This window comes from Lolium perenne, chromosome 4 (genome assembly GCF_019359855.2).
Source record: "Lolium perenne isolate Kyuss_39 chromosome 4, Kyuss_2.0, whole genome shotgun sequence".
Classification (NCBI taxonomy): domain Eukaryota; kingdom Viridiplantae; phylum Streptophyta; class Magnoliopsida; order Poales; family Poaceae; genus Lolium; species Lolium perenne.
In genome coordinates, this window is record NC_067247.2 from 308,840,998 (window position 1) to 308,861,977 (window position 20,980).

The 20,980-nt window shown below is 44.8% G+C and overlaps 3 protein-coding genes across 3 annotated transcripts; all 3 read left to right on the top strand.

Annotated features, from left to right (window-relative positions):
* Window positions 1–5,546: 5,546 nt before the first annotated feature.
* LOC127296071 (fructose-1,6-bisphosphatase, chloroplastic) lies at window positions 5,547–7,206 on the top strand. Its single transcript, XM_051326105.1, has 4 exons — window positions 5,547–6,026; window positions 6,113–6,337; window positions 6,428–6,934; window positions 7,026–7,206. Exons 1-4 carry the CDS (start codon window positions 5,610–5,612, stop codon window positions 7,095–7,097), a joined length of 1,221 nt encoding a protein of 406 aa, XP_051182065.1. The 5' UTR covers window positions 5,547–5,609; the 3' UTR covers window positions 7,098–7,206.
* A 6,597-nt stretch (window positions 7,207–13,803) lies between these two features.
* On the top strand, window positions 13,804–14,631 carry LOC127296074 (17.9 kDa class I heat shock protein-like). Its single transcript, XM_051326107.2, has one exon. It carries the CDS (start codon window positions 13,927–13,929, stop codon window positions 14,413–14,415), a length of 489 nt encoding a protein of 162 aa, XP_051182067.1. The 5' UTR covers window positions 13,804–13,926; the 3' UTR covers window positions 14,416–14,631.
* Window positions 14,632–19,634: 5,003 nt separating this feature from the next.
* Window positions 19,635–20,718, top strand: LOC139830206 (uncharacterized). The gene is made up of 2 exons (XM_071818214.1): window positions 19,635–19,694; window positions 19,831–20,718. The coding sequence occupies exons 1-2, from the start codon at window positions 19,635–19,637 to the stop codon at window positions 20,716–20,718; spliced, it is 948 nt and encodes a 315-aa protein (XP_071674315.1).
* The last annotated feature ends 262 nt before the right edge of the window (window positions 20,719–20,980 follow it).

Below are 20,980 nucleotides of genomic sequence, written 5' to 3' on the forward strand. Positions count from 1 at the left end.
CAACAAGTCTTAGCAACGGTACATACTAAGGATGAACACTTTATTATCTTGATATTTAGTGAGAGGGATCATCTTATAATGCTACCGTTGCGATCTAAGCAATACAAGATGCATAAAAAGATTAACATCACATGCAATTCATATGTGATGTGATATGGCCCTTTAGTCTTTGCGCCTTTGATCTTCATCTCCAAAGCACGGACATGATCTCCATCATCAACGGGCATGATCTCCATCATCGTCAGCGTAGCGTCAAGGTCAATGGCGTCGTCTTCATGGTTGTTATTCCATGTAGCAACTATTACAACTACTTTGAAATAATACCTCAACATGAAATATAAAGACAACCATAAGGCTCATGTCGGTTGCCACAATACAATAATGATCATATCATACATATTCATCATCACATCATGGCCATATCACATCACCAAACCCTGCAAAAACAAGTTAGACGCCTCTAATTTGGTTTGCATATTTTATGTGGTTTGGGGTTTTCGAGTGAGATCCAATCTACCTACGAACATGAACCACAACGGTGATACTAGTGTTGTCAATAGAAAGAGTAGATTGAATCTTCACTATGGTGGGAGAGACAGACACCCGCAAAGTCACTTATGCAATACAAGTTGCATGTCAAGCGTGGAGCAAGTCTCATGAAACGCGGTCATGTAAAGTTAGCCCGGGTCGCTTCATCCCACCATCCCACAAGATGCAAAGTACACTAACTAAAAACAACAAAAGCATCAACGCCCACAAAAACCATTGTGTTCTACTCGTGCAACCAATCTATGCATAGACACAGCTCTGATACCATAATAGGGATTCGTAGCATAGAAAACAAAAAAATTCCTACCGCAAGAACGAATAACAAGCCAAGATCTAATCTAGTAGATGGTAGCAACGAGATGTATGTGAGACTAACCCTCGAATATTCCAAAGCCTACGAGATTAGATCTCGTGGTTGATGTAGTCGATCAGTTGCCGCTTTCAAAATTGCGTAGAAGATCTTGACGGTTCCACAGTCAGGCAGCACCTCCGTACCCAGTCACACGTTCGGTGTTGATGATGACGTCCTTCTCCCCGTTCCAGCGGGCAGAGGATGTAGTAGATCCTCCTCGGAATCCCGCCAGCACGACGGCATGGTGAAGGTGGTGGTGGAGATCTCCGGCAGGGCTTCGCCATAAGCGCTAAGGGAGAAGATGGAGGAGGGAGTAGCTAGGGTTTAGGAGAGAAGGGGCTTGGGGCGCCGGCCAGGGAGCCCCTTGGTGGTGCGGCCAAGTGGTGTAGCCAGCCCTCTCCCTCTCCCTCTCTTTATATAGGTGGAACCCCCAAGGGTTTTCCTAAAATCCGAATAAGATTCCAACCCAAAAAACTTCCATATGGGTGAAACCTAGGGGAAGTGGGATTGCTCCCTTTCCTTCCCCTATGGCCGACCATGGAGGTGGATTCCACCATGGACTCCACCTTCCCCTTTGGATGGCCGGCTAGGGTTGGTGGAGTCCCAGATGGACTCCACCTTCCATGGTGATTTCTTCCGGAAGGTTCTAGAACATTCTAGCGCCTTCCATAAATGCACCGAGACACCGAACAACATTCCACGTGACTTCCTATGGAAAGTGACTTCCTATATATGAATCTTATTCTCCGGACCATTCTGGAACTCCTCGTGATGTCCTGGATCCCATCCGAGACACCGAACAACATTCGAACTCCATTTCATATTCCATATCTACTTAAAACGACATCAAACCTTAAGTGTGTCACCCTACGGTTCGAGAACTATGCGGATATGATCGAGACTCCTCTCCGATCAATAACTAATAGCGGGACCTGGAGATCCATAATAGCTCCCACATATTCAACGATGACTTTGTGATCGAAAGAACCATTCACATACGATACTGATTCCCTTTGTCACGCGATACTTTACTTGTCTTAGGTTCGATCATCGGTATCTCCATACCTAGTTCAACCTCGTTACTGACAAGTACCGTGGTATGTCATCTCTTGTGACCTAGTCTCATGCTTGCAAGCTAATTAGACAACATTCCACCGAGAGGACCCAAAGTATATCTATCCGTCATCGGGATGGACAAATCCCACTCTTGATCCATATGACTCAACTCTCACTTTTCGAATACTTAATCCCATCTTTATAACCACCCATTTACGCAACGGCGTTTGATGTAATCAAAGCATCCTTCCGGTGTAAGTGATTTATATGATCTCATGGTCGAAGGACTAGGTAACTATGTATCGAAAGCTTATAGCAAGTTGAACTTAATGACTTGATCTCATGCTATGCTAACTATGGGTGTGTCCATCACATCATTCACCTAATGATATGATCTTTTTATTAATAACATCCGATGTTCATGATCAGAAAACCATGATCATCTATTAATCAACAAGCTAGTTAAATGAGAGGCTTACAGGGACTCTGGTTGTTTACACAACACACATGTATTACTGTTTCCGGTTAATACAATTATAGCATGGAGTGTAAATATTTATCATGAACACTAAGATGTAACAATAACTATTTTATTATTGCCTCTCGGGTATATCTCCAACTGTATTCGTAATTGTAATTGGTGATTACATTGTAAGCCTCTTGGGTTGTTTACATAATAGAGAAGATTTGGAGGGCAAGAAGACCACTAGAGATCAATCTTGATTACAATATTAAACTACCTAATTAGCTAATACCTAATATACTCAAACACTATTAAATAATTACCGTGGGGAAATTACTATCGAGGGAGATAATTTGCATCGAATAACTACCGACACACCGATGAAGGATTAATGGTGAATAATCATTGAGTCGAAGATCTGTGTCGAGAAATAAATACCAAAGAATTTCATAAATCACCTTCGAAGTTATTGTAAAGAAATTGCGGCCGGGAAATGTTAAAATAATTATCGTCAAAGAATAGAAACCAAATATAAAAAATTTAATTTAATTACAATCTAAAATAACTACGAGGGATTAGTCACCGTCGAGGAGGTACCGTGGGGCAACTATCGGTTAAAAACTATGATCGGGAAGTTATGTCGAAAAGTTACCATCGGAAAATAGAAGGAGAGAAATGTAAAAAAAGTAACTTTTTTTAGTAATGACCAACGTGGCATGATCCCATTGGCCAAAATTAGGCTATCTACAGTACCGTGAAGTGGAGACTAGCATGGCGATGAAGGATTAATAGTGAATAATCACTGAGTCGAAGATCTGATAACCACCAATGAAATTGACAAATCACCTTCAAAGTTGCCATGGAGAAATTGTGTCTGAAAAAATGTGTGAAAGAATTATCATCAAAGAATAGAAAAAGATCAAAATAAATATTAAACTACAGCAGGAGAATTACAATCAAAAAATACTGTCAGAGAATTAGTCACCCTCGAGGAGGCACCATGTGGTAACTACTAACTACAAACTACGACCGAGAAGTTATTCGAAAAGTTACTATTAAAGAATAAAATGTGAGAAATGAAGAAAAAAAAGATTGCAATGGCCAACGTGGCACAATCCCATTACAATCCTATTGGCGAAAATTAGGCTGTCTACATTCCAGTGAGGTGGAGCGTTATGGAGGATTTAAATCCTCTACACATAGAATATGTATGTATATATTTATTAAGTATTAGATGATTTATGGGACTTTATTCTAAAGGCTCTATACTTTGGTATTAATTATAGAAGGTAGGAAATCTTTTTTCTTCTTTTACTATTTCAGGGATCTTAGTGAGCTCAAATAATTCAAAAAGAAATACTATAGTGTATTTAGCTCGAAACAATAACTGAAGTGTTTGTGTGACAAGTGGGGAGGCACAAGCCCAAAGTGGACCCCACAGTGCAACCCACCTTCCTGGCCACACTATGGGGGCTTATCTGTACCTTGAGCACTTCCTCTCACCCTCCTTTTTAGGAGATCTCCATCATGCAAAAAAAAATTTACACCGTAGTTTTCTTTTTTCAATGTTTAACTCGCTAGAACCTGGAATTAGGAAATCTGAAATTCTGACAAAATGGAAACATGTGACATGGAAATCAAAGAAGACGGGACGGAGTTGCTAGGGTAAAATTCAGCATGAACCTTCCTATGCCAGCATAAATTTGCCATGCAGCACTTTCTTTCAGAAATCGCAGGGAAAGGAAGAGAGGACATGGTCGTGGACATTGATAGGGAGGAGCCGCTAGTGGATCCAACTAGATTTTGTTCTCTCGAAAAGAGTGTACTAGGCTGGTTGGTGTCCCCTTGAGTCACTCTGGCAAGCCGGAAGCACGTATTTGGTCCAGCCCACAACAAGCACCTCATGTACACGCTTTTGAAGTTGTCACCTCCAAGGCTGAGATTTGCATAGTCCTTGTTGGACCTACCATCGACACCACCACGACACCAGATCGTGCGCACCACAACCCTGGGCGCCACCACCATGCGACCTACACCGAGACCTCGCTGCACCATGCTATCATCATCATCGTTAATGTGATCGATTCAACTCAACTCTACCTTCAAACCCCTCCATCCAGAAAGTGCTCCAAAGACCATGGCCTCAAGAGGGAGAGCGGCGCCAAAAGTGCCGCCAACATACAATCTAGGGGACCCGGATCTCCGGGTCTAGGGTTTCTCATGAAGCTGGGAGAGGTGCAAAAATGATGCTTTCAACGAAGCAAACAAGGCCAAGAAGCGGCGATGTCGCCCACCTCAATTTTCATCGGCAGCCATGTAGGTCCATCCCAAGACTTATTGGATCTCCATCCGACCGCCGAGCAGCACCGCCGCCGAAGCGGCAAGCAGTTGCACAGCCGCGCCACCCACCCCCTTTGCCGCACATAGATCGGGGTCCAAGCTGTTGAGATACATATCTTGTATATCCAGATGTGTATCCTCTGTAGTTATTGTATAGTGATACATATCTTTGTATTTACTATTGGGCCCGCCTCCTTCCTTGTATAGTCGAGGACGTGGCCTATATATGTACCGCCATATGCATCCGATCAATATATCGAGCATTGCATCTCTCTCTACATGGTATCAGAGCCCCAGGTCTTGAGTTCAAATCCTGTCTTTCACATGGTTTTCGCAATTAAGCCTAAAAATTGATGTTGCCCCCCTCTTTAGCCACCGCTGTTTCGGTGTACTCTTCTTCTTTCACGTGTTGACTTTCTCTTCTCCCGTCACACGCGAGTGGGGCTGTTGTAAAGTGTATATGTGGATTGCCTAACCCTTTCCATCAGTTCGGACTTTTGGTTCAAGTGGCTAATGCATGAAGCTTAACATGGTATCAGAGCATCTCTCTCTACACAAGCCACCGTGCCGCCAGGACGCAGACCATCACATGACGCTGTTGTTGCAACAAAGAAAAATGAAAGTTGATCCACGAAATATCTATTCTCACGAGGCGTATATGCGAATGTGACTCAGGCAGAAGACAAGACTCTGAACTTGTGAAGCGAACGACGACATCCTCACAATTCTTTCCCCAATCCACACACTCGCCTCCCGCCCTCTCTCGAGCCACACATACCGCAGCCCGGAACCAATGGAACAAAACAAGAAGCCGCCACCTCCACCACGGTGCGCACCGACAGCAAAGCAATGGCCGCCGCGACCACCACCACCTCCCGCCCGCTTCTGCTCCCCCGCCAGCAGGCGGTGGCCAGCTTCCTCCAATGCGGCCTCCCCAGGAGGACCGGAGGCGGCCTCTTCGCCGGCCAGGCTTCGGCTCCGAGCATGCGGTGCATGGCGGTCGTGGACGCGGCCTCGGCGCCGGTAGCAAAGCCTAAAACAAGGAGCAGCTACGATATCATCACCCTGACGACGTGGCTGCTGAAGCAGGAGATGGCCGGGGTCATCGATGGCGAGATGACCATCGTGCTGTCCAGCATCTCCACCGCGTGCAAGCAGATTGGGTCACTGGTGCAGCGCGCGCCCATCTCCAACCTCACCGGCGTCCAGGGTGCCACCAACGTGCAGGGCGAGGACCAGAAGAAGCTCGACGTTATCTCCAACGAGGTATGTGTATACTGATGGAGTAAATAGTAAGCAAATTAACCACAGGAAACCTCGAACCGATGTACTGTACGCCCGCGCGCCCGCAGGTGTTCTCGAGCTGCCTGAGGTCGAGCGGGCGCACCGGCGTGATCGCGTCGGAGGAGGAGGACGTGCCGGTGGCGGTGGAGGAGAGCTACTCGGGCAACTACATCGTGGTGTTTGACCCGCTGGACGGCTCCTCCAACATCGACGCCGCCGTCTCTACCGGCTCCATCTTCGGCATCTACAGCCCCGCCGACGAGTGCCTCGCCGGCATCGGCGACAGCCCAACCGTACGTACCGCTTGAATTAACATCGCTCTAGCTTCTTCCGCGCAGCTCGCTCGTGCGCTAACAGAAGCTCGTTCATGCGCGAGCGTGCAGCTTGACGAGGTGACGCAGATGTGCGTGGTGAACGTGTGCCAGCCGGGGACTAACCTGCTGGCCGCCGGCTACTGCATGTACTCGAGCTCCATCATCTTCGTGCTCACCATCGGCACCGGGGTGTACGTGTTCACGCTGGACCCAATGTACGGCGAGTTCGTGCTGACGCAGGAGAAGGTGCAGATCCCCAAATCTGGCAAGATCTACTCCTTTAACGAGGGCAACTACGCGCTCTGGGACGACAAGCTCAAGAAGTACATGGACAGCCTCAAGGAACCCGGCACCTCCGGCAAGCCTTACTCTGCCCGCTACATCGGCAGCCTCGTCGGCGACTTCCACCGCACCATGCTCTACGGCGGCATCTACGGCTACCCCAGGGACACCAACAGCAAGAACGGCAAGCTGCGGCTGCTCTACGAGTGCGCGCCCATGAGCTTCATCGCAGAGCAGGCCGGCGGCAAAGGCTCCGATGGCCACCAGAGGGTACTTGACATCATGCCCACAGAGGTAAGCTGCCTATATGCAATCATCACTGATGCGCTTCAAATGTGTTGGTTAAATTGGTGTTCGTGATCTGAGACATTGATGCTCCGTGCAGGTCCATCAGAGAGTGCCTCTGTACGTTGGCAGCGTGGAGGAAGTAGAGAAGGTGGAGAAGTTCTTGGCTTGAGATTAGAGCATCAGAGAGGATACACTGGCTTTGTCGTCGAAGAAATTATTGTAACTAATATATGTCATAGCAGTTTTCTTTTGTGATGATGCAAATCCATTTTGAAGAATTGGATTGTGAGGTCAAGGCCTGCTAATTCTTGGCCGTCTCGTTCAAATGGTCATATACATTATCATGGCTTTGAATCGTAAATATCCAAAGACACCAAGAGGAGCAACATTAGTGTCCCTGATCATTCTAATTCGAACTATAGAGACTGAGAGCACTTGTGGACTGAACAAGCATAGAAACGCCTGCCTCTGTTCATTCAAGTGCATCACATGTCGAATAACCCGATTGGATTTTTTATGATAAAATTTAATGCCCAACGTGACCCAACGTCGTCTCCCTCGTGCCACTTCGCCTGATAGGTGGGTCAAATATCTTAAACTAAGTAAAAAAAAGTCAATTTGCTCTCAGCTGTTGATCGGTGCTATTTTAAAATTAATCCATCAAAGTGATGGTTTTATGTTGTTAACTCACTATAATCAAAACTATGATCTATTTCTCATCGTCCGAGACATCGCTCGGTAGGCGATTAGGGTTTCTTCGTCTCCCGTCGACGTTGTCACCGACTTGCCTTGCTTTTGTGGCCTTCAGATCATGGAGGTGGGGTGGATCTCGGCCCTTGTCGGCGGAAAGTCTCCGTTCCAATGGTTTTAGGATTTTAGTTTGGTGGGGCAGCGCTCAGGTGGTGGCCATGATGTCTTCTTCAATAATGTCTCCCTGGCTTTAGCCCCATCTCAACGGTGACGTCGAGAAGCCTGTGGGGGTGGTGTGGGTTTCGAGGACTTCTTTTGGATGTGGGGATATCCAGATCGCCAAGGAGCTTCTTCTTCTTCTTCTTCTTTCTTTGCGACATATCAGTGAGGCGCCACTCCATTGTTGGTTGTGGGTGCTGATCGAGCACGCCGCTCCATGAGATGATGTTGTAAGGTTGTGGTATTGTGGAATGGTGCTGATCGAGCATGCCGCTCCAAATTGAATTTCTGGTGGAATTGTTGCTAAAATGTTTGTCAACATCTTATCTACTTTCATGTGAAGAGTCGATGGCATATATGCCTTCGTTGGATGATGTTAGTCTCAGGTAGCCACTAGTGATATTTTGGCAAGAAAATACTCAAATAAGTGTTATTTTGACTGGAAATTCAACTCGGTTCATGGGTGCATATGAACTCGTTATGTGAAAATACATTTGAAAGTATCAAAAAGTTCTAAAATAATTTTTGCATGTATATTTAAACATTCTATATCCAAACACAAATTTTTGGGAAAAAAATAATATTTTTTGTGTCTCGTGTAAAAAAGATAATTTGTGATGCTCCAACACGACTAAGCACAGGACATTTTTCTATCTTTTCTATACATGCCACATAAAATATTGTTTTTCCATGAAAAGTCAGGATGTACACCTAAAAATTTATTTAAATTTTTTTGACATTGTTAAATTCATTTCTAATTATTTTTTATAATAGGTGCGGATGCACCTATGAGCCAAAACTCTACCTCTACTAAAAATCCATTGTTGGTTGTGGGTGCTGATCGAGCATGCCGCTCCATGAGATGATGTTCTAATGTTGTGGAATTGTGGAATGGTATCTTCTTGAGGGTGGTGCTATCCCTGAAGGTTTCTGTGATTCGGTAATAGTCCTCATTCCAAAAGTGACTAATCCCCAACACCTCAAGAACTTTCGACCGATCAGCTTGTGCAACGTCTTACACAAAATTGCTTCCAAGGTTCTGGCCAATAGATTGAAACTTATTCTCCCAGAAGTGATTTCGGAGAATCAAAGTGCCTTTGTTCCGGGGAGGCTAATCACAGACAATGCCTTAATTGCTTTTGAATGCTTCCATACAATCAGATAACAAAGAGCAAAAAGACCTTTCTTCGCTCTGAAAATCTATATGATGAAAGCCTATGACCGTGTTGAGTGGAGTTATCTCCATGGTTGTCTTACAAAGCTGGGTTTTGCTAATTCCTGGATTACTGCAGTCATGAGATGTGTCACTCTGACAAGGTACGCAGTCCGTGTTAATGGGGAGTTAACTGATCCAGTTGTTCCATCGAGAGGTATTAGACATGGTGACCCCATCAGCCCTTATCTTTTCCTTTTGTGCACATAAGGTTTGTCTTGTCTTTTGCGAAAACAGGAGGTTCAAGGAGTGCTACAGGGTATTAAAAATGGTAGACTTGGTCCTTCTATATCACATCTACTGTTCGCAGATGACAGTGTCTTTTTTACACGGAGTGATAAGGAAAGTGTTGATGCTCTTCATCACACGTTGAACACCTTCTGTGATGGTTCGGGCCAAAGAATCAATTTGGAGAAATCTACTATTTTCTTTGGTAATGGGTGTCCAGAAAGAGTCAAGGACGAGGTGAAACAGAAACTAGGTGTCTTGAATGAAACCCTCCAGGACTCTTATCTTGGTATGCCCACTCAAATTGGCCGCTCTCCAATAATCACCTTTCGGTATCTGCTTGATCGTATGTGGAGGCGTGTCAGTAGATTGTCGGATAGACCTCGTATGGGAAACGAAATAATGCTGAAAGCTGTTATTCAAGCCATTCCGACGTACGTCATGAGCTGTTTCCTACTTTCTGTTGCTACTTGTGAAGAGATGAGAAAAATTATGCTGATTTTTTGTGGGGTTTTAAAGACGGCAAGAGGAAGTTGCATTCGAGGTCATGGGAATGGATGTCATCACCCAAGAACATTGGTGGTATGGGGTTTCCGGATATGGAACTATTCAATCAAGTGATGCTTGGGCGCCAATGTTGGAGGCTTCTAACAGTACCTGATTCTCTATGTGCTCGTGTCTTGAAAGGGCGTTATTTTCCTGATGGGGATTTCTGGAATGCTTCCTGTCCTAGATCGGCATCTTACACTTGGCGCAGTATTCTGCATGGAAGGAAATTAGTGACGAGAAGTATCCTCTGGGGCATTGGAGATGGCTCTACTGTCCGGATCAAGTATGACAGATGGGTTCCGAGCACTCCTCCTTGTTTGGTAAATACTCTGGTGCCTATCTCGGATGAGCAAACTGTGGCCTCTCTGATCGAGTCGCAGTCATGGAATGAAGGCTATGTCCGGACCATTTTTTCAGAGGATTTGGCAAACAAGATTCTACAGATCCCTTTAAGTCATCTTGGTGGAGACGATTTTATTACTTGGCCTCACAACAAGCTTGGTGTGTACACGGTTCGATCGGCCTATCTCTTAGCTCGTGGGGATGCTGCTCTCATCTCACGTAGCGGCCGGGGCCGTGGCATGTCCTCTGCTGATGCTACAGAGTCAAAGGAATGGAAGGCTCTTTGGGCTATTCGTGCACCTGGGAAGATGAAGATTACCCTATGGAGGTTTATCCACGATTGCCTCCCGAGTGGGTATCAACTTGTGCACCGTCATGTTCCAGCTTCGCCTAGCTGTATTCACTGCTCTGTTGATGAAAGTGTTGACCATGCAATGTTATTGTGCCCATTCGCTCGTGAGGTTTGGGAACGGGTGAAGAGTGCCCATCCTGTTGAGTTGAACCGCATGGAGTTTGCTAATCCGAAACAATGGTTGTTTGATTTCCTGAGAAGAAGCTCTGATCATCAGGCAACTACCTTGGCGGTGACTTTTTGGCACTTGTGGGATATGAGAAACAAGATTCGTGAGGAAGGAGGGACTGCCCACCCGAGTTCTGTCGCTGTGAAGATAAACTCGTATGTAGACTTGATTTTTGTTCATCTATACAAGAATGCTTCCAGGCCCAGGAGCGAAACCACTCCAGCCTCTCCTTGGGCTCCGCCGCCGGTTGGTTCTCTGTTGGTAAATGTCGATGCCACATTGTTTGCCTCCTCGACGAGTATGGGTGCTGGCATGGTGGTCCGAGATTCTTTGGGAGTCTTTGTTGCGGCTCGCCGTGATAGCTTTCTGAATGTGCAGGTGCCTGAGATTGCTGAAGCTACAGCCGTTCGTGCTGCGCTCTCTTTTGCACATGAAGAACATCTGGACAATCTGATCGTGGCCACTGATTGCTTGACAGTGGTGAAGCGGGTCGAATCCAAGCTCAAGGACAGGTCCTCCTGTGGTCCTATCATTGAAGATATCAAGAACCTGATGGAGTCTTTTAGTTCTTGTTCTATTACTCATGTTAGACGTTGTCAGAATGTTGCTGCGCATTGGTTAGCACGTTCGGCTGAATGTTTGCCTAGTTCTGTGTGGCGTGGTGTGCCTCCGGAGTGTACCCGGAAGACAATTTATATTGAATCTTTGGTTGATTGATCAATAAAGCACACCCGTTTCCCTCAAAAAAAAAAAAAAACTCTACCTCCTATTTTGACAAGTTAGCTTTCACTACTGGTATTGTGACATGGTTTCGACTAGTGGTATGGCGACATGCACTCTTGGAGTTTGGGTGAGCGCACCCAGTTTTCAAATAAAATAAAATAATGCTATTTGAAGTTTCAAAAAATATTGAAATAAAATTTTGCATGTCATATATAATATTTATACGTACTCATGTAAGTTTTCATGAATAAATAATATTGTATATGTACTACAAAAAAAATGACAAAATATCCAAATGACACAATTATGTTTGGATTTGGACTATTCACATGAATACGAACTTCCCTTTTCTCATTTTTGTGTAGGTCACATACAATATATTTTTTCGTAAAAACTTACATAAATAATTAACTATGTATCAACATAATTTATACATGGGTGCATTTTTTCAATATTTTCTGAAACTTTAAAATAGTATTATTTTGATTTTTTCATAATTGGGTGCACGCGCACCGAAATTTCGTTTGGTATTTTCGAGTGGTATGGTGCCTATTCTCTTTTACTAAGGGCATCTCCCAGCGGGGCGACGCATTTCGGAGGCCAAACTGACGCATCCATTTGCGTCGGGCAAAATGGTCGAAAGCGACCGCACGTTCGTTTGCGTCGGCGGTGGCTCTAGCGGCACGACGCATACTTTTTTCCCCATTTATATAGTCATAATTTACATTAATAAAAAAATATAAATACTTTTAAAAGGCCATAAAGACCTGCTAAAACCTAGCTAATAATGGCTACTGCTCGTCGTCGGTGACGAGGTCGATGAACTCCGACGTCGGCCATGGAAGTTGGTACGCCGGTGGTGGAGGAGGAAGGGCAGGCTGTGATGAAGGTGGCCACGGATCCTAGGCCGGAGTAGCAGCCGACGCGCCGTCGTTGCAACCCGTCTGCGTGGCTGGAGGAGTCGTCGGCCTCCCCTGCGCGAGCGCCGACTCACGGAGCTGGATTGCGAGCCTATCCCACATAGCGAGCTCGTTGAGCTCGTCGAGCTCACTACTGGCCAGTGTCATGGCAATGGCCTCCTCCTCGCTAATGTCCGGCGGATGGGTCTCCGGATTTCACGCCGGCCCGTCGTCGTCCTGGCCGTAATCTGTGCCCTCCGCCTCCTCGTCCTTGTGCTCGGCCTCGTCCTCGTCGTTGTTCTCCTCTTCTTCCGCGTCGATCTCGCGGTCAAAGTAGTCGAGGTCGTCGTGGTATCCAGCTCGGCGGCGCGCGTCAAACTCCCACGTCCCAAACAAGATCCCGTTTTAGGAGTTGAGCGCACGCCGGATCTTCTCGGAGATCGTCCGGCAAGATCGCTCGGCAGCGACGCACCTTGTCCCGACGCTCTCGGTCCTCGCACGACACAGGGGGACCGTCACGCGCCTGGAGTTGAGGTACCAACCTCCTCTAGGCAGGTTTGTGTCCGTCCATGGCACCAGCCGGTTTTTCTTCGAAAGGCGGCGCACGAAGTCGATGCGGACGTACCGCGCGACCCGCGGCTTCTTGCCGGACCGCGAGCCGGTAGCCTCATGGTCGTTCTTGGTCTTGCGGAACGACTAGCATTTGTTTCCCATGGTGTCGATCGAGTGGATAGGGTGGACTCTAGCAATGGTGTGGTCGGGGAAATGGTTGCCGGCAGCGTTCTTTTAAGGCCATCTCGCCTTCAATAACTTGCCACTACGACATCACCCAACAGCGCACGCTCACGGAAGCCGAGACACACCATTAACTCGACCCTGGAAAGTTGCAGCTCGACGTCCGTAAGTTATGCCGCAGAGGATGAACCATTTGTGCCAATGCCTGGCGGGCCGTGCGAGGACCGGGCGGACGACCGCTGCGTCCGCGAAGACGCAAACCTAGCGCATATTTAGGCCATGTTTACGTCACCGCGACAGCCCGGGAACGGGTACCAGACGCGTTTCCAATCATCGTGGAGGCAAACGTTTGCGTCATCCCGTTGGAGAGGGCAGACCGTGGGCGGAACATGAGACAACTCAATCCCACATATATCAATTTCTCTCTTATTCGACAACTCATTGAAAAAAATCTCTTCATGACGTCTTGAACATAAAAAAAAAAGGTTCAAGGAAGACATCAAGAATATTATTTCAGCACACCCACCAGGCCCAGAAACCAGTAGATGACTTCGACACCAGAATTTGACCCTACCAAGCAGGCCCAGAAAGGGCGGGAAAGCACCAGAAGATTCTGGTTTGCACCAGGGCCGATTCCATCCCCAGCCATCGGCCCAACGGTCCAAAACTACCGTCTTCCAGATTCCAGTGCATTCCAGAACGAACGAGCACGCTCCAGACTCTCCCCCACCGTCGCCGTATAAATTCTCGCCTCCGGCGTCGCCATGGCCCAGATCAAAAGCAATCGCAAGCCTTGTTGAGCTGGTACACAAATCGCATCCGAGTCATCCCTGAGCTTTCGCAATCTTCGCTCTGTCCTTGCCCCCGAATCGAGCAACCATGTCGCTGATCCGCCGCAGCAACGTGTTCGACCCCTTCTCCCTCGACCTCTTCGACCCCTTCGACGGCTTCCCCTTCGGCTCCGGCAGCAGCAGCAGCGGCGGGGGCAGCCTCTTCCCCTCGTTCCCGCGCACCTCCTCTGACACCGCGGCCTTCGCCAGCGCGCGCATCGACTGGAAGGAGACGCCCGAGGCGCACGTGTTCAAGGCGGACGTGCCCGGGCTGAAGAAGGAGGAGGTGAAGGTGGAGGTGGAGGACGGCAACGTGCTCCAGATCAGTGGCGAGCGGAACAAGGAGCAGGAGGAGAAGACGGACACCTGGCACCGCGTGGAGCGCAGCAGCGGCAGGTTCCTGCGCCGGTTCAGGCTGCCCGAGAATGCCAAGCCGGAGCAGATCAAGGCGTCCATGGAGAACGGCGTGCTCACCGTCACCGTGCCCAAGGAAGAGGCCAAGAAGGCCGAGGTCAAGTCCGTCCAGATCTCAGGCTAGGCTGCTTTGAAGCTGTAGAGGTTCAGTTCGCTGCTGGATGGATGTGTTGAGTTGTTCCTGTTCCTGTAATGAGTGGATTTGGGTCTGTGTCGACAGTCGACTGTCGAATGTGTTGAGTCATCCTGTTCCTGTAAAACGAGCATCTAGTCTAAAGTGAAGTGTTGTAATCATATTCTGTGCTGGTTAAGCTTTATATAACGAGTGAGTTCGTCGTCCTCTTTTAGCTTCAGAGTTTTCCACTTCGTTTCTGACTCCGTGTTGAACTTCTATAGATTTCCAGTCTCCATGATGCCATTCTAGCGATTCACAGCACGGGGACTCTGTTCTAGCGTGCCAGCCAACGTTTAGAACTCTGCCATCAAAATCCGTTCCGTGGGCTTTTCCAGAACTAGCAAGGTTTTTCAAATGTGAGGGCAACATTTATACTTTTAAATTATTTAATCTCGTATATTTATGTTGTGTCATAATGTGTTAATATATAATATGGTTGTGAAACAACCAAAAAAATATAAAAACTGCATCTAACATCCTTCCATCATATTTGACCTTTTTATACAAATGATCATTGTGTTATTTTGCGAGGGCATCGTCATTAGTTATTCTATTTTATAGAGGAGGATTATCCTTATAGTGTTAAATTTACCATGACATAAATTTATGGTCTCATGGACATTCACATTATGTGATAGAAAATAAGAAGAAGTCTATAGCCTCCACTCATACTAAATAAATATCACTTGTATTTAAGTAAGATATCATTAATCATCTCTCCTTTTGGGGAAAAAGGACTATCACTTTCTTTCCAAAAATAATAAAATTACAGTATTAATGTATGCAATTTATTCAAGATATTAAAATGGTATATACAATTGAGCTCATTCGGAGATAGCTAGTATTTTTTTTATGTGATGTTAAATCGGCACGCAGAGTTAACAATCGATTTTCTAAATAGTTAGGGTTTACTTGAGCTCCAACCATAGGATGTTTAGATATTTCTAATCGAATGTAATATTTTTTCTTCATAAAGTAAAGTAGAAACAATTTTTTCTCCAAGTCAATATGCAGGTTGACTAAAAATAAGTATTTAAATTTTATTTTATATTATTTTCTACATCTCGTTCCTTCATTTTTCTGATAATACATGACATTCTCACATTGCTATGAAATACATATGAAATACATTACATGTTAGAGAAAGTAAGTCCATGGTACACAACTTTGACCAATAATTGGTACATGGACATGTTACTCAAAATAAGTTACTTTGCAAATCAAAATTTAGCGTTGTTAATGTCTATTTCCATGCTAAACCAATATATTTACATATCATTAAATATTCATAAATATTTAACTGTTTAGAATGTTATTTTCGAACGGACTCGCTATTTTTTTATGTATGTTCTAACACTCTCTGCACTAATCCTACTTTTCTGTCCAACCATTTCATGCTCTAGTCTTTGTATTGACCAATTTCTTTTTAAACATGTATTGATCAGCTTTGAAGTTTTCAGTTCAGACAACTGATCGTTTTGGACTTCTAGAGCTAGTTTCTTCTACCTACTCCCTAAGATTCAAAATTGTTGCGCGTTCATCGTTTGGTCAAAGTGCTTTAATTAAATATTTACGGAAAATATTAATTTTTTATTATTATATTCGAATCTTCATATAATATTTTTTTAATATCCTATATTTTCGATCAAACTTTGTAAAATTTGACTTTAACTAAACCTAGAACATGAAAAAATAAAAATGGAGGGAGTACATATCGACCAGTTTTGGATTTTTTCTTATTATCACTGATCCGCTTTGGACTATTTTATAATCACCGATCAGCTTTGGAATTTCTTTTATATTCACCGATCAGATTTGGATCTTTCTTATAATTATAGTCACTAATCAGCATCGGACTTTAAAAAACGGCCAATCAGCTTTGGAGACCACGTATCTAGCTAGAGGTTAGATGGTCTTCTTTTAACTATGGTTTGGATTTGGATACGGCTTCGATGCAGACTACGTGAGTTAAACATGTCATGCCTTGTTGGAAGGTCATGTAATTGAATTGCATAGATGTTACGTAACTCTATTTTAGGAATTAGACTGCTGACCTATCATGTCCGGTGGTTACCCAATTAAATTGTATGTGTAACGTAACTCTGGTTCTCCTATTAAATCCTAACCGCAAATTATACATCTAAGTCTCTTAATAATTTGGATGATGTGGATTAACGTGGTGCCTCGAAAACATAACCTCGTATTATGCTTTTAGTATATAATAGATAGATTCTAGTAGAAACAAAATGAGTTATATGGCAGCAAGTTTAGAGTTTCTTTATGCTACTGAATTTAGATGGCCCTATTATACATGAGTTCTGATTTCTGTACCAAATTTATGTACGTGCCAAAATGATTACACTAGCTTACAAACATGATTACAAAGGAAACAGGTTAGGAAGAACCAGAGCGGGAGGAGAGGCAGCGCTGCTCGCGTCGCGGTGGTTGCCCCGTCGACCCCGTGGCGTATCGCAGCCACAATGTCATCCGCCTCCACCTCCAAATAAGATCCCAACCTTTTCACCCTGGATCGTAGGGCACCGGACCATCGGCGGGTGGAGCAGCTCTCCCTAGAGCGCAAGAGCACCAGGAGCATTATACCAAGAACCAGAACCATACACCACCACCGCCCGCGGAAGACCACATGCCTCACCGCCGGCCAACGCACGGGGTCGACGGGGCAACCACCGCGACACGAGCACCCTCCACCACCTCCACTCTACCCACGCGACCTAGGAGACGATCCTTAGTACCAGCCAGCCACCTCGCAGAGGCCGCCACCTCCGATGCCCAAGCCCCCACCGGGGAGAGCGTTGGTCAACCACGCCCTGACCCACGGACGCTCCGGCAGGAGCAGGACGCAGCAGGGGCGCTAACTGCTAGTGTCAAAGTAAATTGAAGTGAACATAAAATTGTCAAATTGGAATTGAAATTTGTGTTGTGTTGTTTGTAGATTGTAGAATTAGAATAGCTTATTTATGTTTATAAATGTCAATCAATATCTTATATAAATTATTGTTTCTATTATTATTGTAGTAGTGATTACGAAGAGGAATGGGGCATAGCCACATTGCGGCACTTTTCCTGCAACGTGATGCAAAGAAAATTGCACCTTCTCCATTACCGTTGGTGGTAGAAGATGAAGAAACCGGAGACGGTGGGTTTTTGTTGACGCTCATTGAATCCACAACTACGGTCCAATCCGATATCGAGAGTGATATTGGAAGCGAAGATGCAACACCACATTCACTATCATCCCAACAACCATCTCCAAGGTCATATGATGCTCACTTTCTTCCATATGATCCGGGAGAAAGGATTCCTATTGCAAGACATAATACTAATGATCAAGATGATGTTCGGAGAGGATATATCTTGAAAGGCACATGCCAACCATGTGAACATGATTTCCCAACAAGAAAGATTAAGAAAAAAAATCGACGCTTCACTCTGGTTTGGTTTTACAAGTACCCATGGTGAATATAGTATTGTAAAGGATGCCGTTTTTTTTTTGCTTTGTATGTTATTTTTTCAAAGCGAGATATCATTCAGGGGGTTGGAGGTGATGCCTTTGTTAAATATGATCATAGAGATTGGAAAAGACCAGAAGCATTTAAGAAACATGTGATGTGGGTGGTGTTGGTAGCATTCACAATGAAGCTCAAGAGAAGTGCACCTTATTTATTGCCCCCAACACCAAAAATTGATAATGTTATTGTGAAGTTTGGATCTACTTCTTTAAAAGACTAGGCTGACACGTTCTCTTAGATGCTTGAGGTTTCTTCTGAAGCAAGGATTGGCATTTCGTGGACATGATGAGAGTGAAGAATCAAGCGGGAAATTGTATTGAACTTCTAAAATGGCTTGTGGAAAGTAATGAAGAGGTTAACAGGGCCTAGAAATTTTATCGTGAATATTCCAAGGATACAACATGATATTATTGAATGTTGTGCTATGGAAACTACTATACTAGTTATTGAAGATCTTGATGGTGACCACTATGCAATTCTAGCCGATGAGTCTAGTGACATATCTCATAAATAACAACTTTTTGTTTGCTTGTGCTATGTTGATAAATTGGGAAGAATATGTGAGAGGTTCCTTGAAGTAATTGTGTCTCCTAAGATTGCAATTATATCTTTGCTAAAAGATCATCATCTGTCTCCCACTCAAATTAGTGGACATGGATATGATGGGGCTAGCAACATGAAGGGTGATATTAGGGGGTTGAAAACATTGATCATGAAAGCGTCGCCATCTTCTTATTATATCCATTGATTTACACATCCACTCCAATTGGTTCTTATTGCCACGGAAATTGAAAATGAAGCATATGTGTGGTTTTTTTATCATGTTTTTTATTTGTTCAATATTATTGGAGTTTCTTGCAAAAAAATTGAGGTGTGCCCATCCTCCAACTTTTTTTTGCGTCCGCCAATGGTGATCGGTCAAGCCGGTTGTGTAAGCTTGATGTCATGAAAACAACCTTCTCTTTCCTTTGCAGTTCGGCCGTTTTCTAAGAATTACTAAGAGTTGACACGGGTTCGGTAAACATAAATCCATGTGAACCCTAATATATAATAAATCAGAAAAAATACTAAATGAAATTAGAAATACAACATAAATCATGTGTCTAGAGAATGTATGTATGCATGTACCTTAAGTTTGAAACTAAAGTAAAGAACGATATAAATTTCCCTAAATAGGCAAAGTATATAATAAATAGTATAATGCCCTGGATTTCTACCATGCCGAATATATAAAGTTTCATTTCTTTTTTTTATTTGTGTAGGGTACTATTTTTTTCTTGAAATTTTCCACAAGTATGTATCAATGCAAGGATTGGAAATGAACGGAAAAGGTGGAACGTGCGGAACCACAAAATTTACGTGCGTAGTTTATTTCATTTTTTTCTAAAATTTTAAAATACGATACTTGATATTTTTTATAATTCAGGTGTACGTGGAACAGGTATGCCTTGTAAACAATATTACTCTTAGTAACCCTTCACCGTCATGGCAGGGTGTTGTACACGAATTAGAGCTTCTGAAAAAGGGTGCCATCTGGAGGATCGGTACAAGGTCCCAAGTCCGCATCTGGAGGGACAATTGGCTTCCGAGAGCTGACTCACTAAAAATATCGGGTAAGAAGAGGGATAATAGGCTGAGATGGGTTTCAGACCTCATAGACCCAGTGACGAGAACCTGGAGAGGAGATGTAATCCAAAGGTATTTCTACCCACATGACGCAGAAGCGATTCTTGCAATCAAGCTCACACAGCGGCCCACAGACGATTTTATTGCCTGGAATATGGAAAACAATGGACTTTTTACAGTCAGATCAGCATATCGATTGGGTTTGCAGCCGTGTTTAAATCACCTCGCATCAGGCCAATCTAGCTCTGATCCTTTGGGTGATCGACCTGTTTGGGATAGTATTTGGAAAGCAAATGTCCCACAGAAAATTCGTGTCTTTGGTTGGAGGACTGCCACAAATACGCTTGCAGTTTTAGAGAATGTCCATCGCAGAATTAGCACAACTAGACCAACATGCTCTATTTGTGGATCAGCGGAAGAAGACACGCATCATGCTCTAGTTGAGTGCACACTTGCTAAGGCGTTACGACATGGTATGCGGAGTGTTTGGACTCTACCGCCGGAGTCTGAATTCTGCAAATCTGGTAAGGAATGGTTTCTAATTATGATTACCAACGCGGCCCCTGAGATGAGGGTGAAGCTGATGTTTCTATTCTGGAGAGTTTGGCATCATAGGAACAACATTGTACATGGGGACGGCAAAGCCTCGGTGTCTGTTTCGATACCCTTTCTACAGAACTATCTGTCGTCGTTCAAGGATGCCAATGTAACCCTCGGCAGCTCCAAAGGAAAAGGCCTTTTGTACCCGAGCCAGAGTTTGGTGAGCTCTCATGTTGATGTTTCTAAATGGTTACCTCCGCCGGCGGGTGCTGTTTCGGTATGCGTCGATGCGGGCTGGGATGCTGTGTCCAAGAGAGCAGGTTCTGGAGCGGTCATCCGCGATGACCAAGGATCTATCATACGATCAAGTTGGAAGTTTCATCCTTATTGTGAAAGTGCCGAGGAGGCTGAAGCTAAGGCGTGTTTGGAAGGGCTGCATCAACTCCTTCATACAAATCGCATTCCAGGAATCCTGGAGACAGATTGCCAAAGAGTTGTTCAGACCGTCACCTCGGAGAACTTTGATCGCTCTCACCATCATGGAGTATTTATTTAGAGATTAAGGATCTGCTGCGGACAAACCCGATGCTAGAGATTAGAAAGATCAGTAGAAGTAGTAACCATGTTGCGCATGGTCTTGCTAAGTTAGGCAAATCTGGTGATGTTGGTATCTTATGTGGTGCAATCCCGATCTGCGTATCGGAGGCTGAAGCTAAGGCGTGTATTGCACAGAACTGTATTTTGTAACCATACTCTGTGCTGATTGCGGGCAAGTTTTCAGACGCACTCTTTTCCTTCCAGGGTACCGAAGGGGACTG

What these genes read in the sequence shown, in the direction of transcription:
- LOC127296071 (XM_051326105.1), top strand. Translation starts at nt 5,610, where the DNA reads ATGGCCGCCGCGACCACCACCACCTCCCGCCCGCTTCTGCTCCCCCGC. An exon ending in GCATCGGCGACAGCCCAACC is followed by an intron (nt 6,338 to 6,427) that starts GTACGTACCGCT and finishes GCGAGCGTGCAG; the next exon opens with CTTGACGAGGTGACGCAGAT. An exon ending in TTGACATCATGCCCACAGAG is followed by an intron (nt 6,935 to 7,025) that starts GTAAGCTGCCTA and finishes TGCTCCGTGCAG; the next exon opens with GTCCATCAGAGAGTGCCTCT.
- LOC127296074 (XM_051326107.2), top strand. Translation starts at nt 13,927, where the DNA reads ATGTCGCTGATCCGCCGCAGCAACGTGTTCGACCCCTTCTCCCTCGAC.
- LOC139830206 (XM_071818214.1), top strand. Translation starts at nt 19,635, where the DNA reads ATGGGTTTCAGACCTCATAGACCCAGTGACGAGAACCTGGAGAGGAGA. An exon ending in AGAGGAGATGTAATCCAAAG is followed by an intron (nt 19,695 to 19,830) that starts GTATTTCTACCC and finishes TTGGGTTTGCAG; the next exon opens with CCGTGTTTAAATCACCTCGC.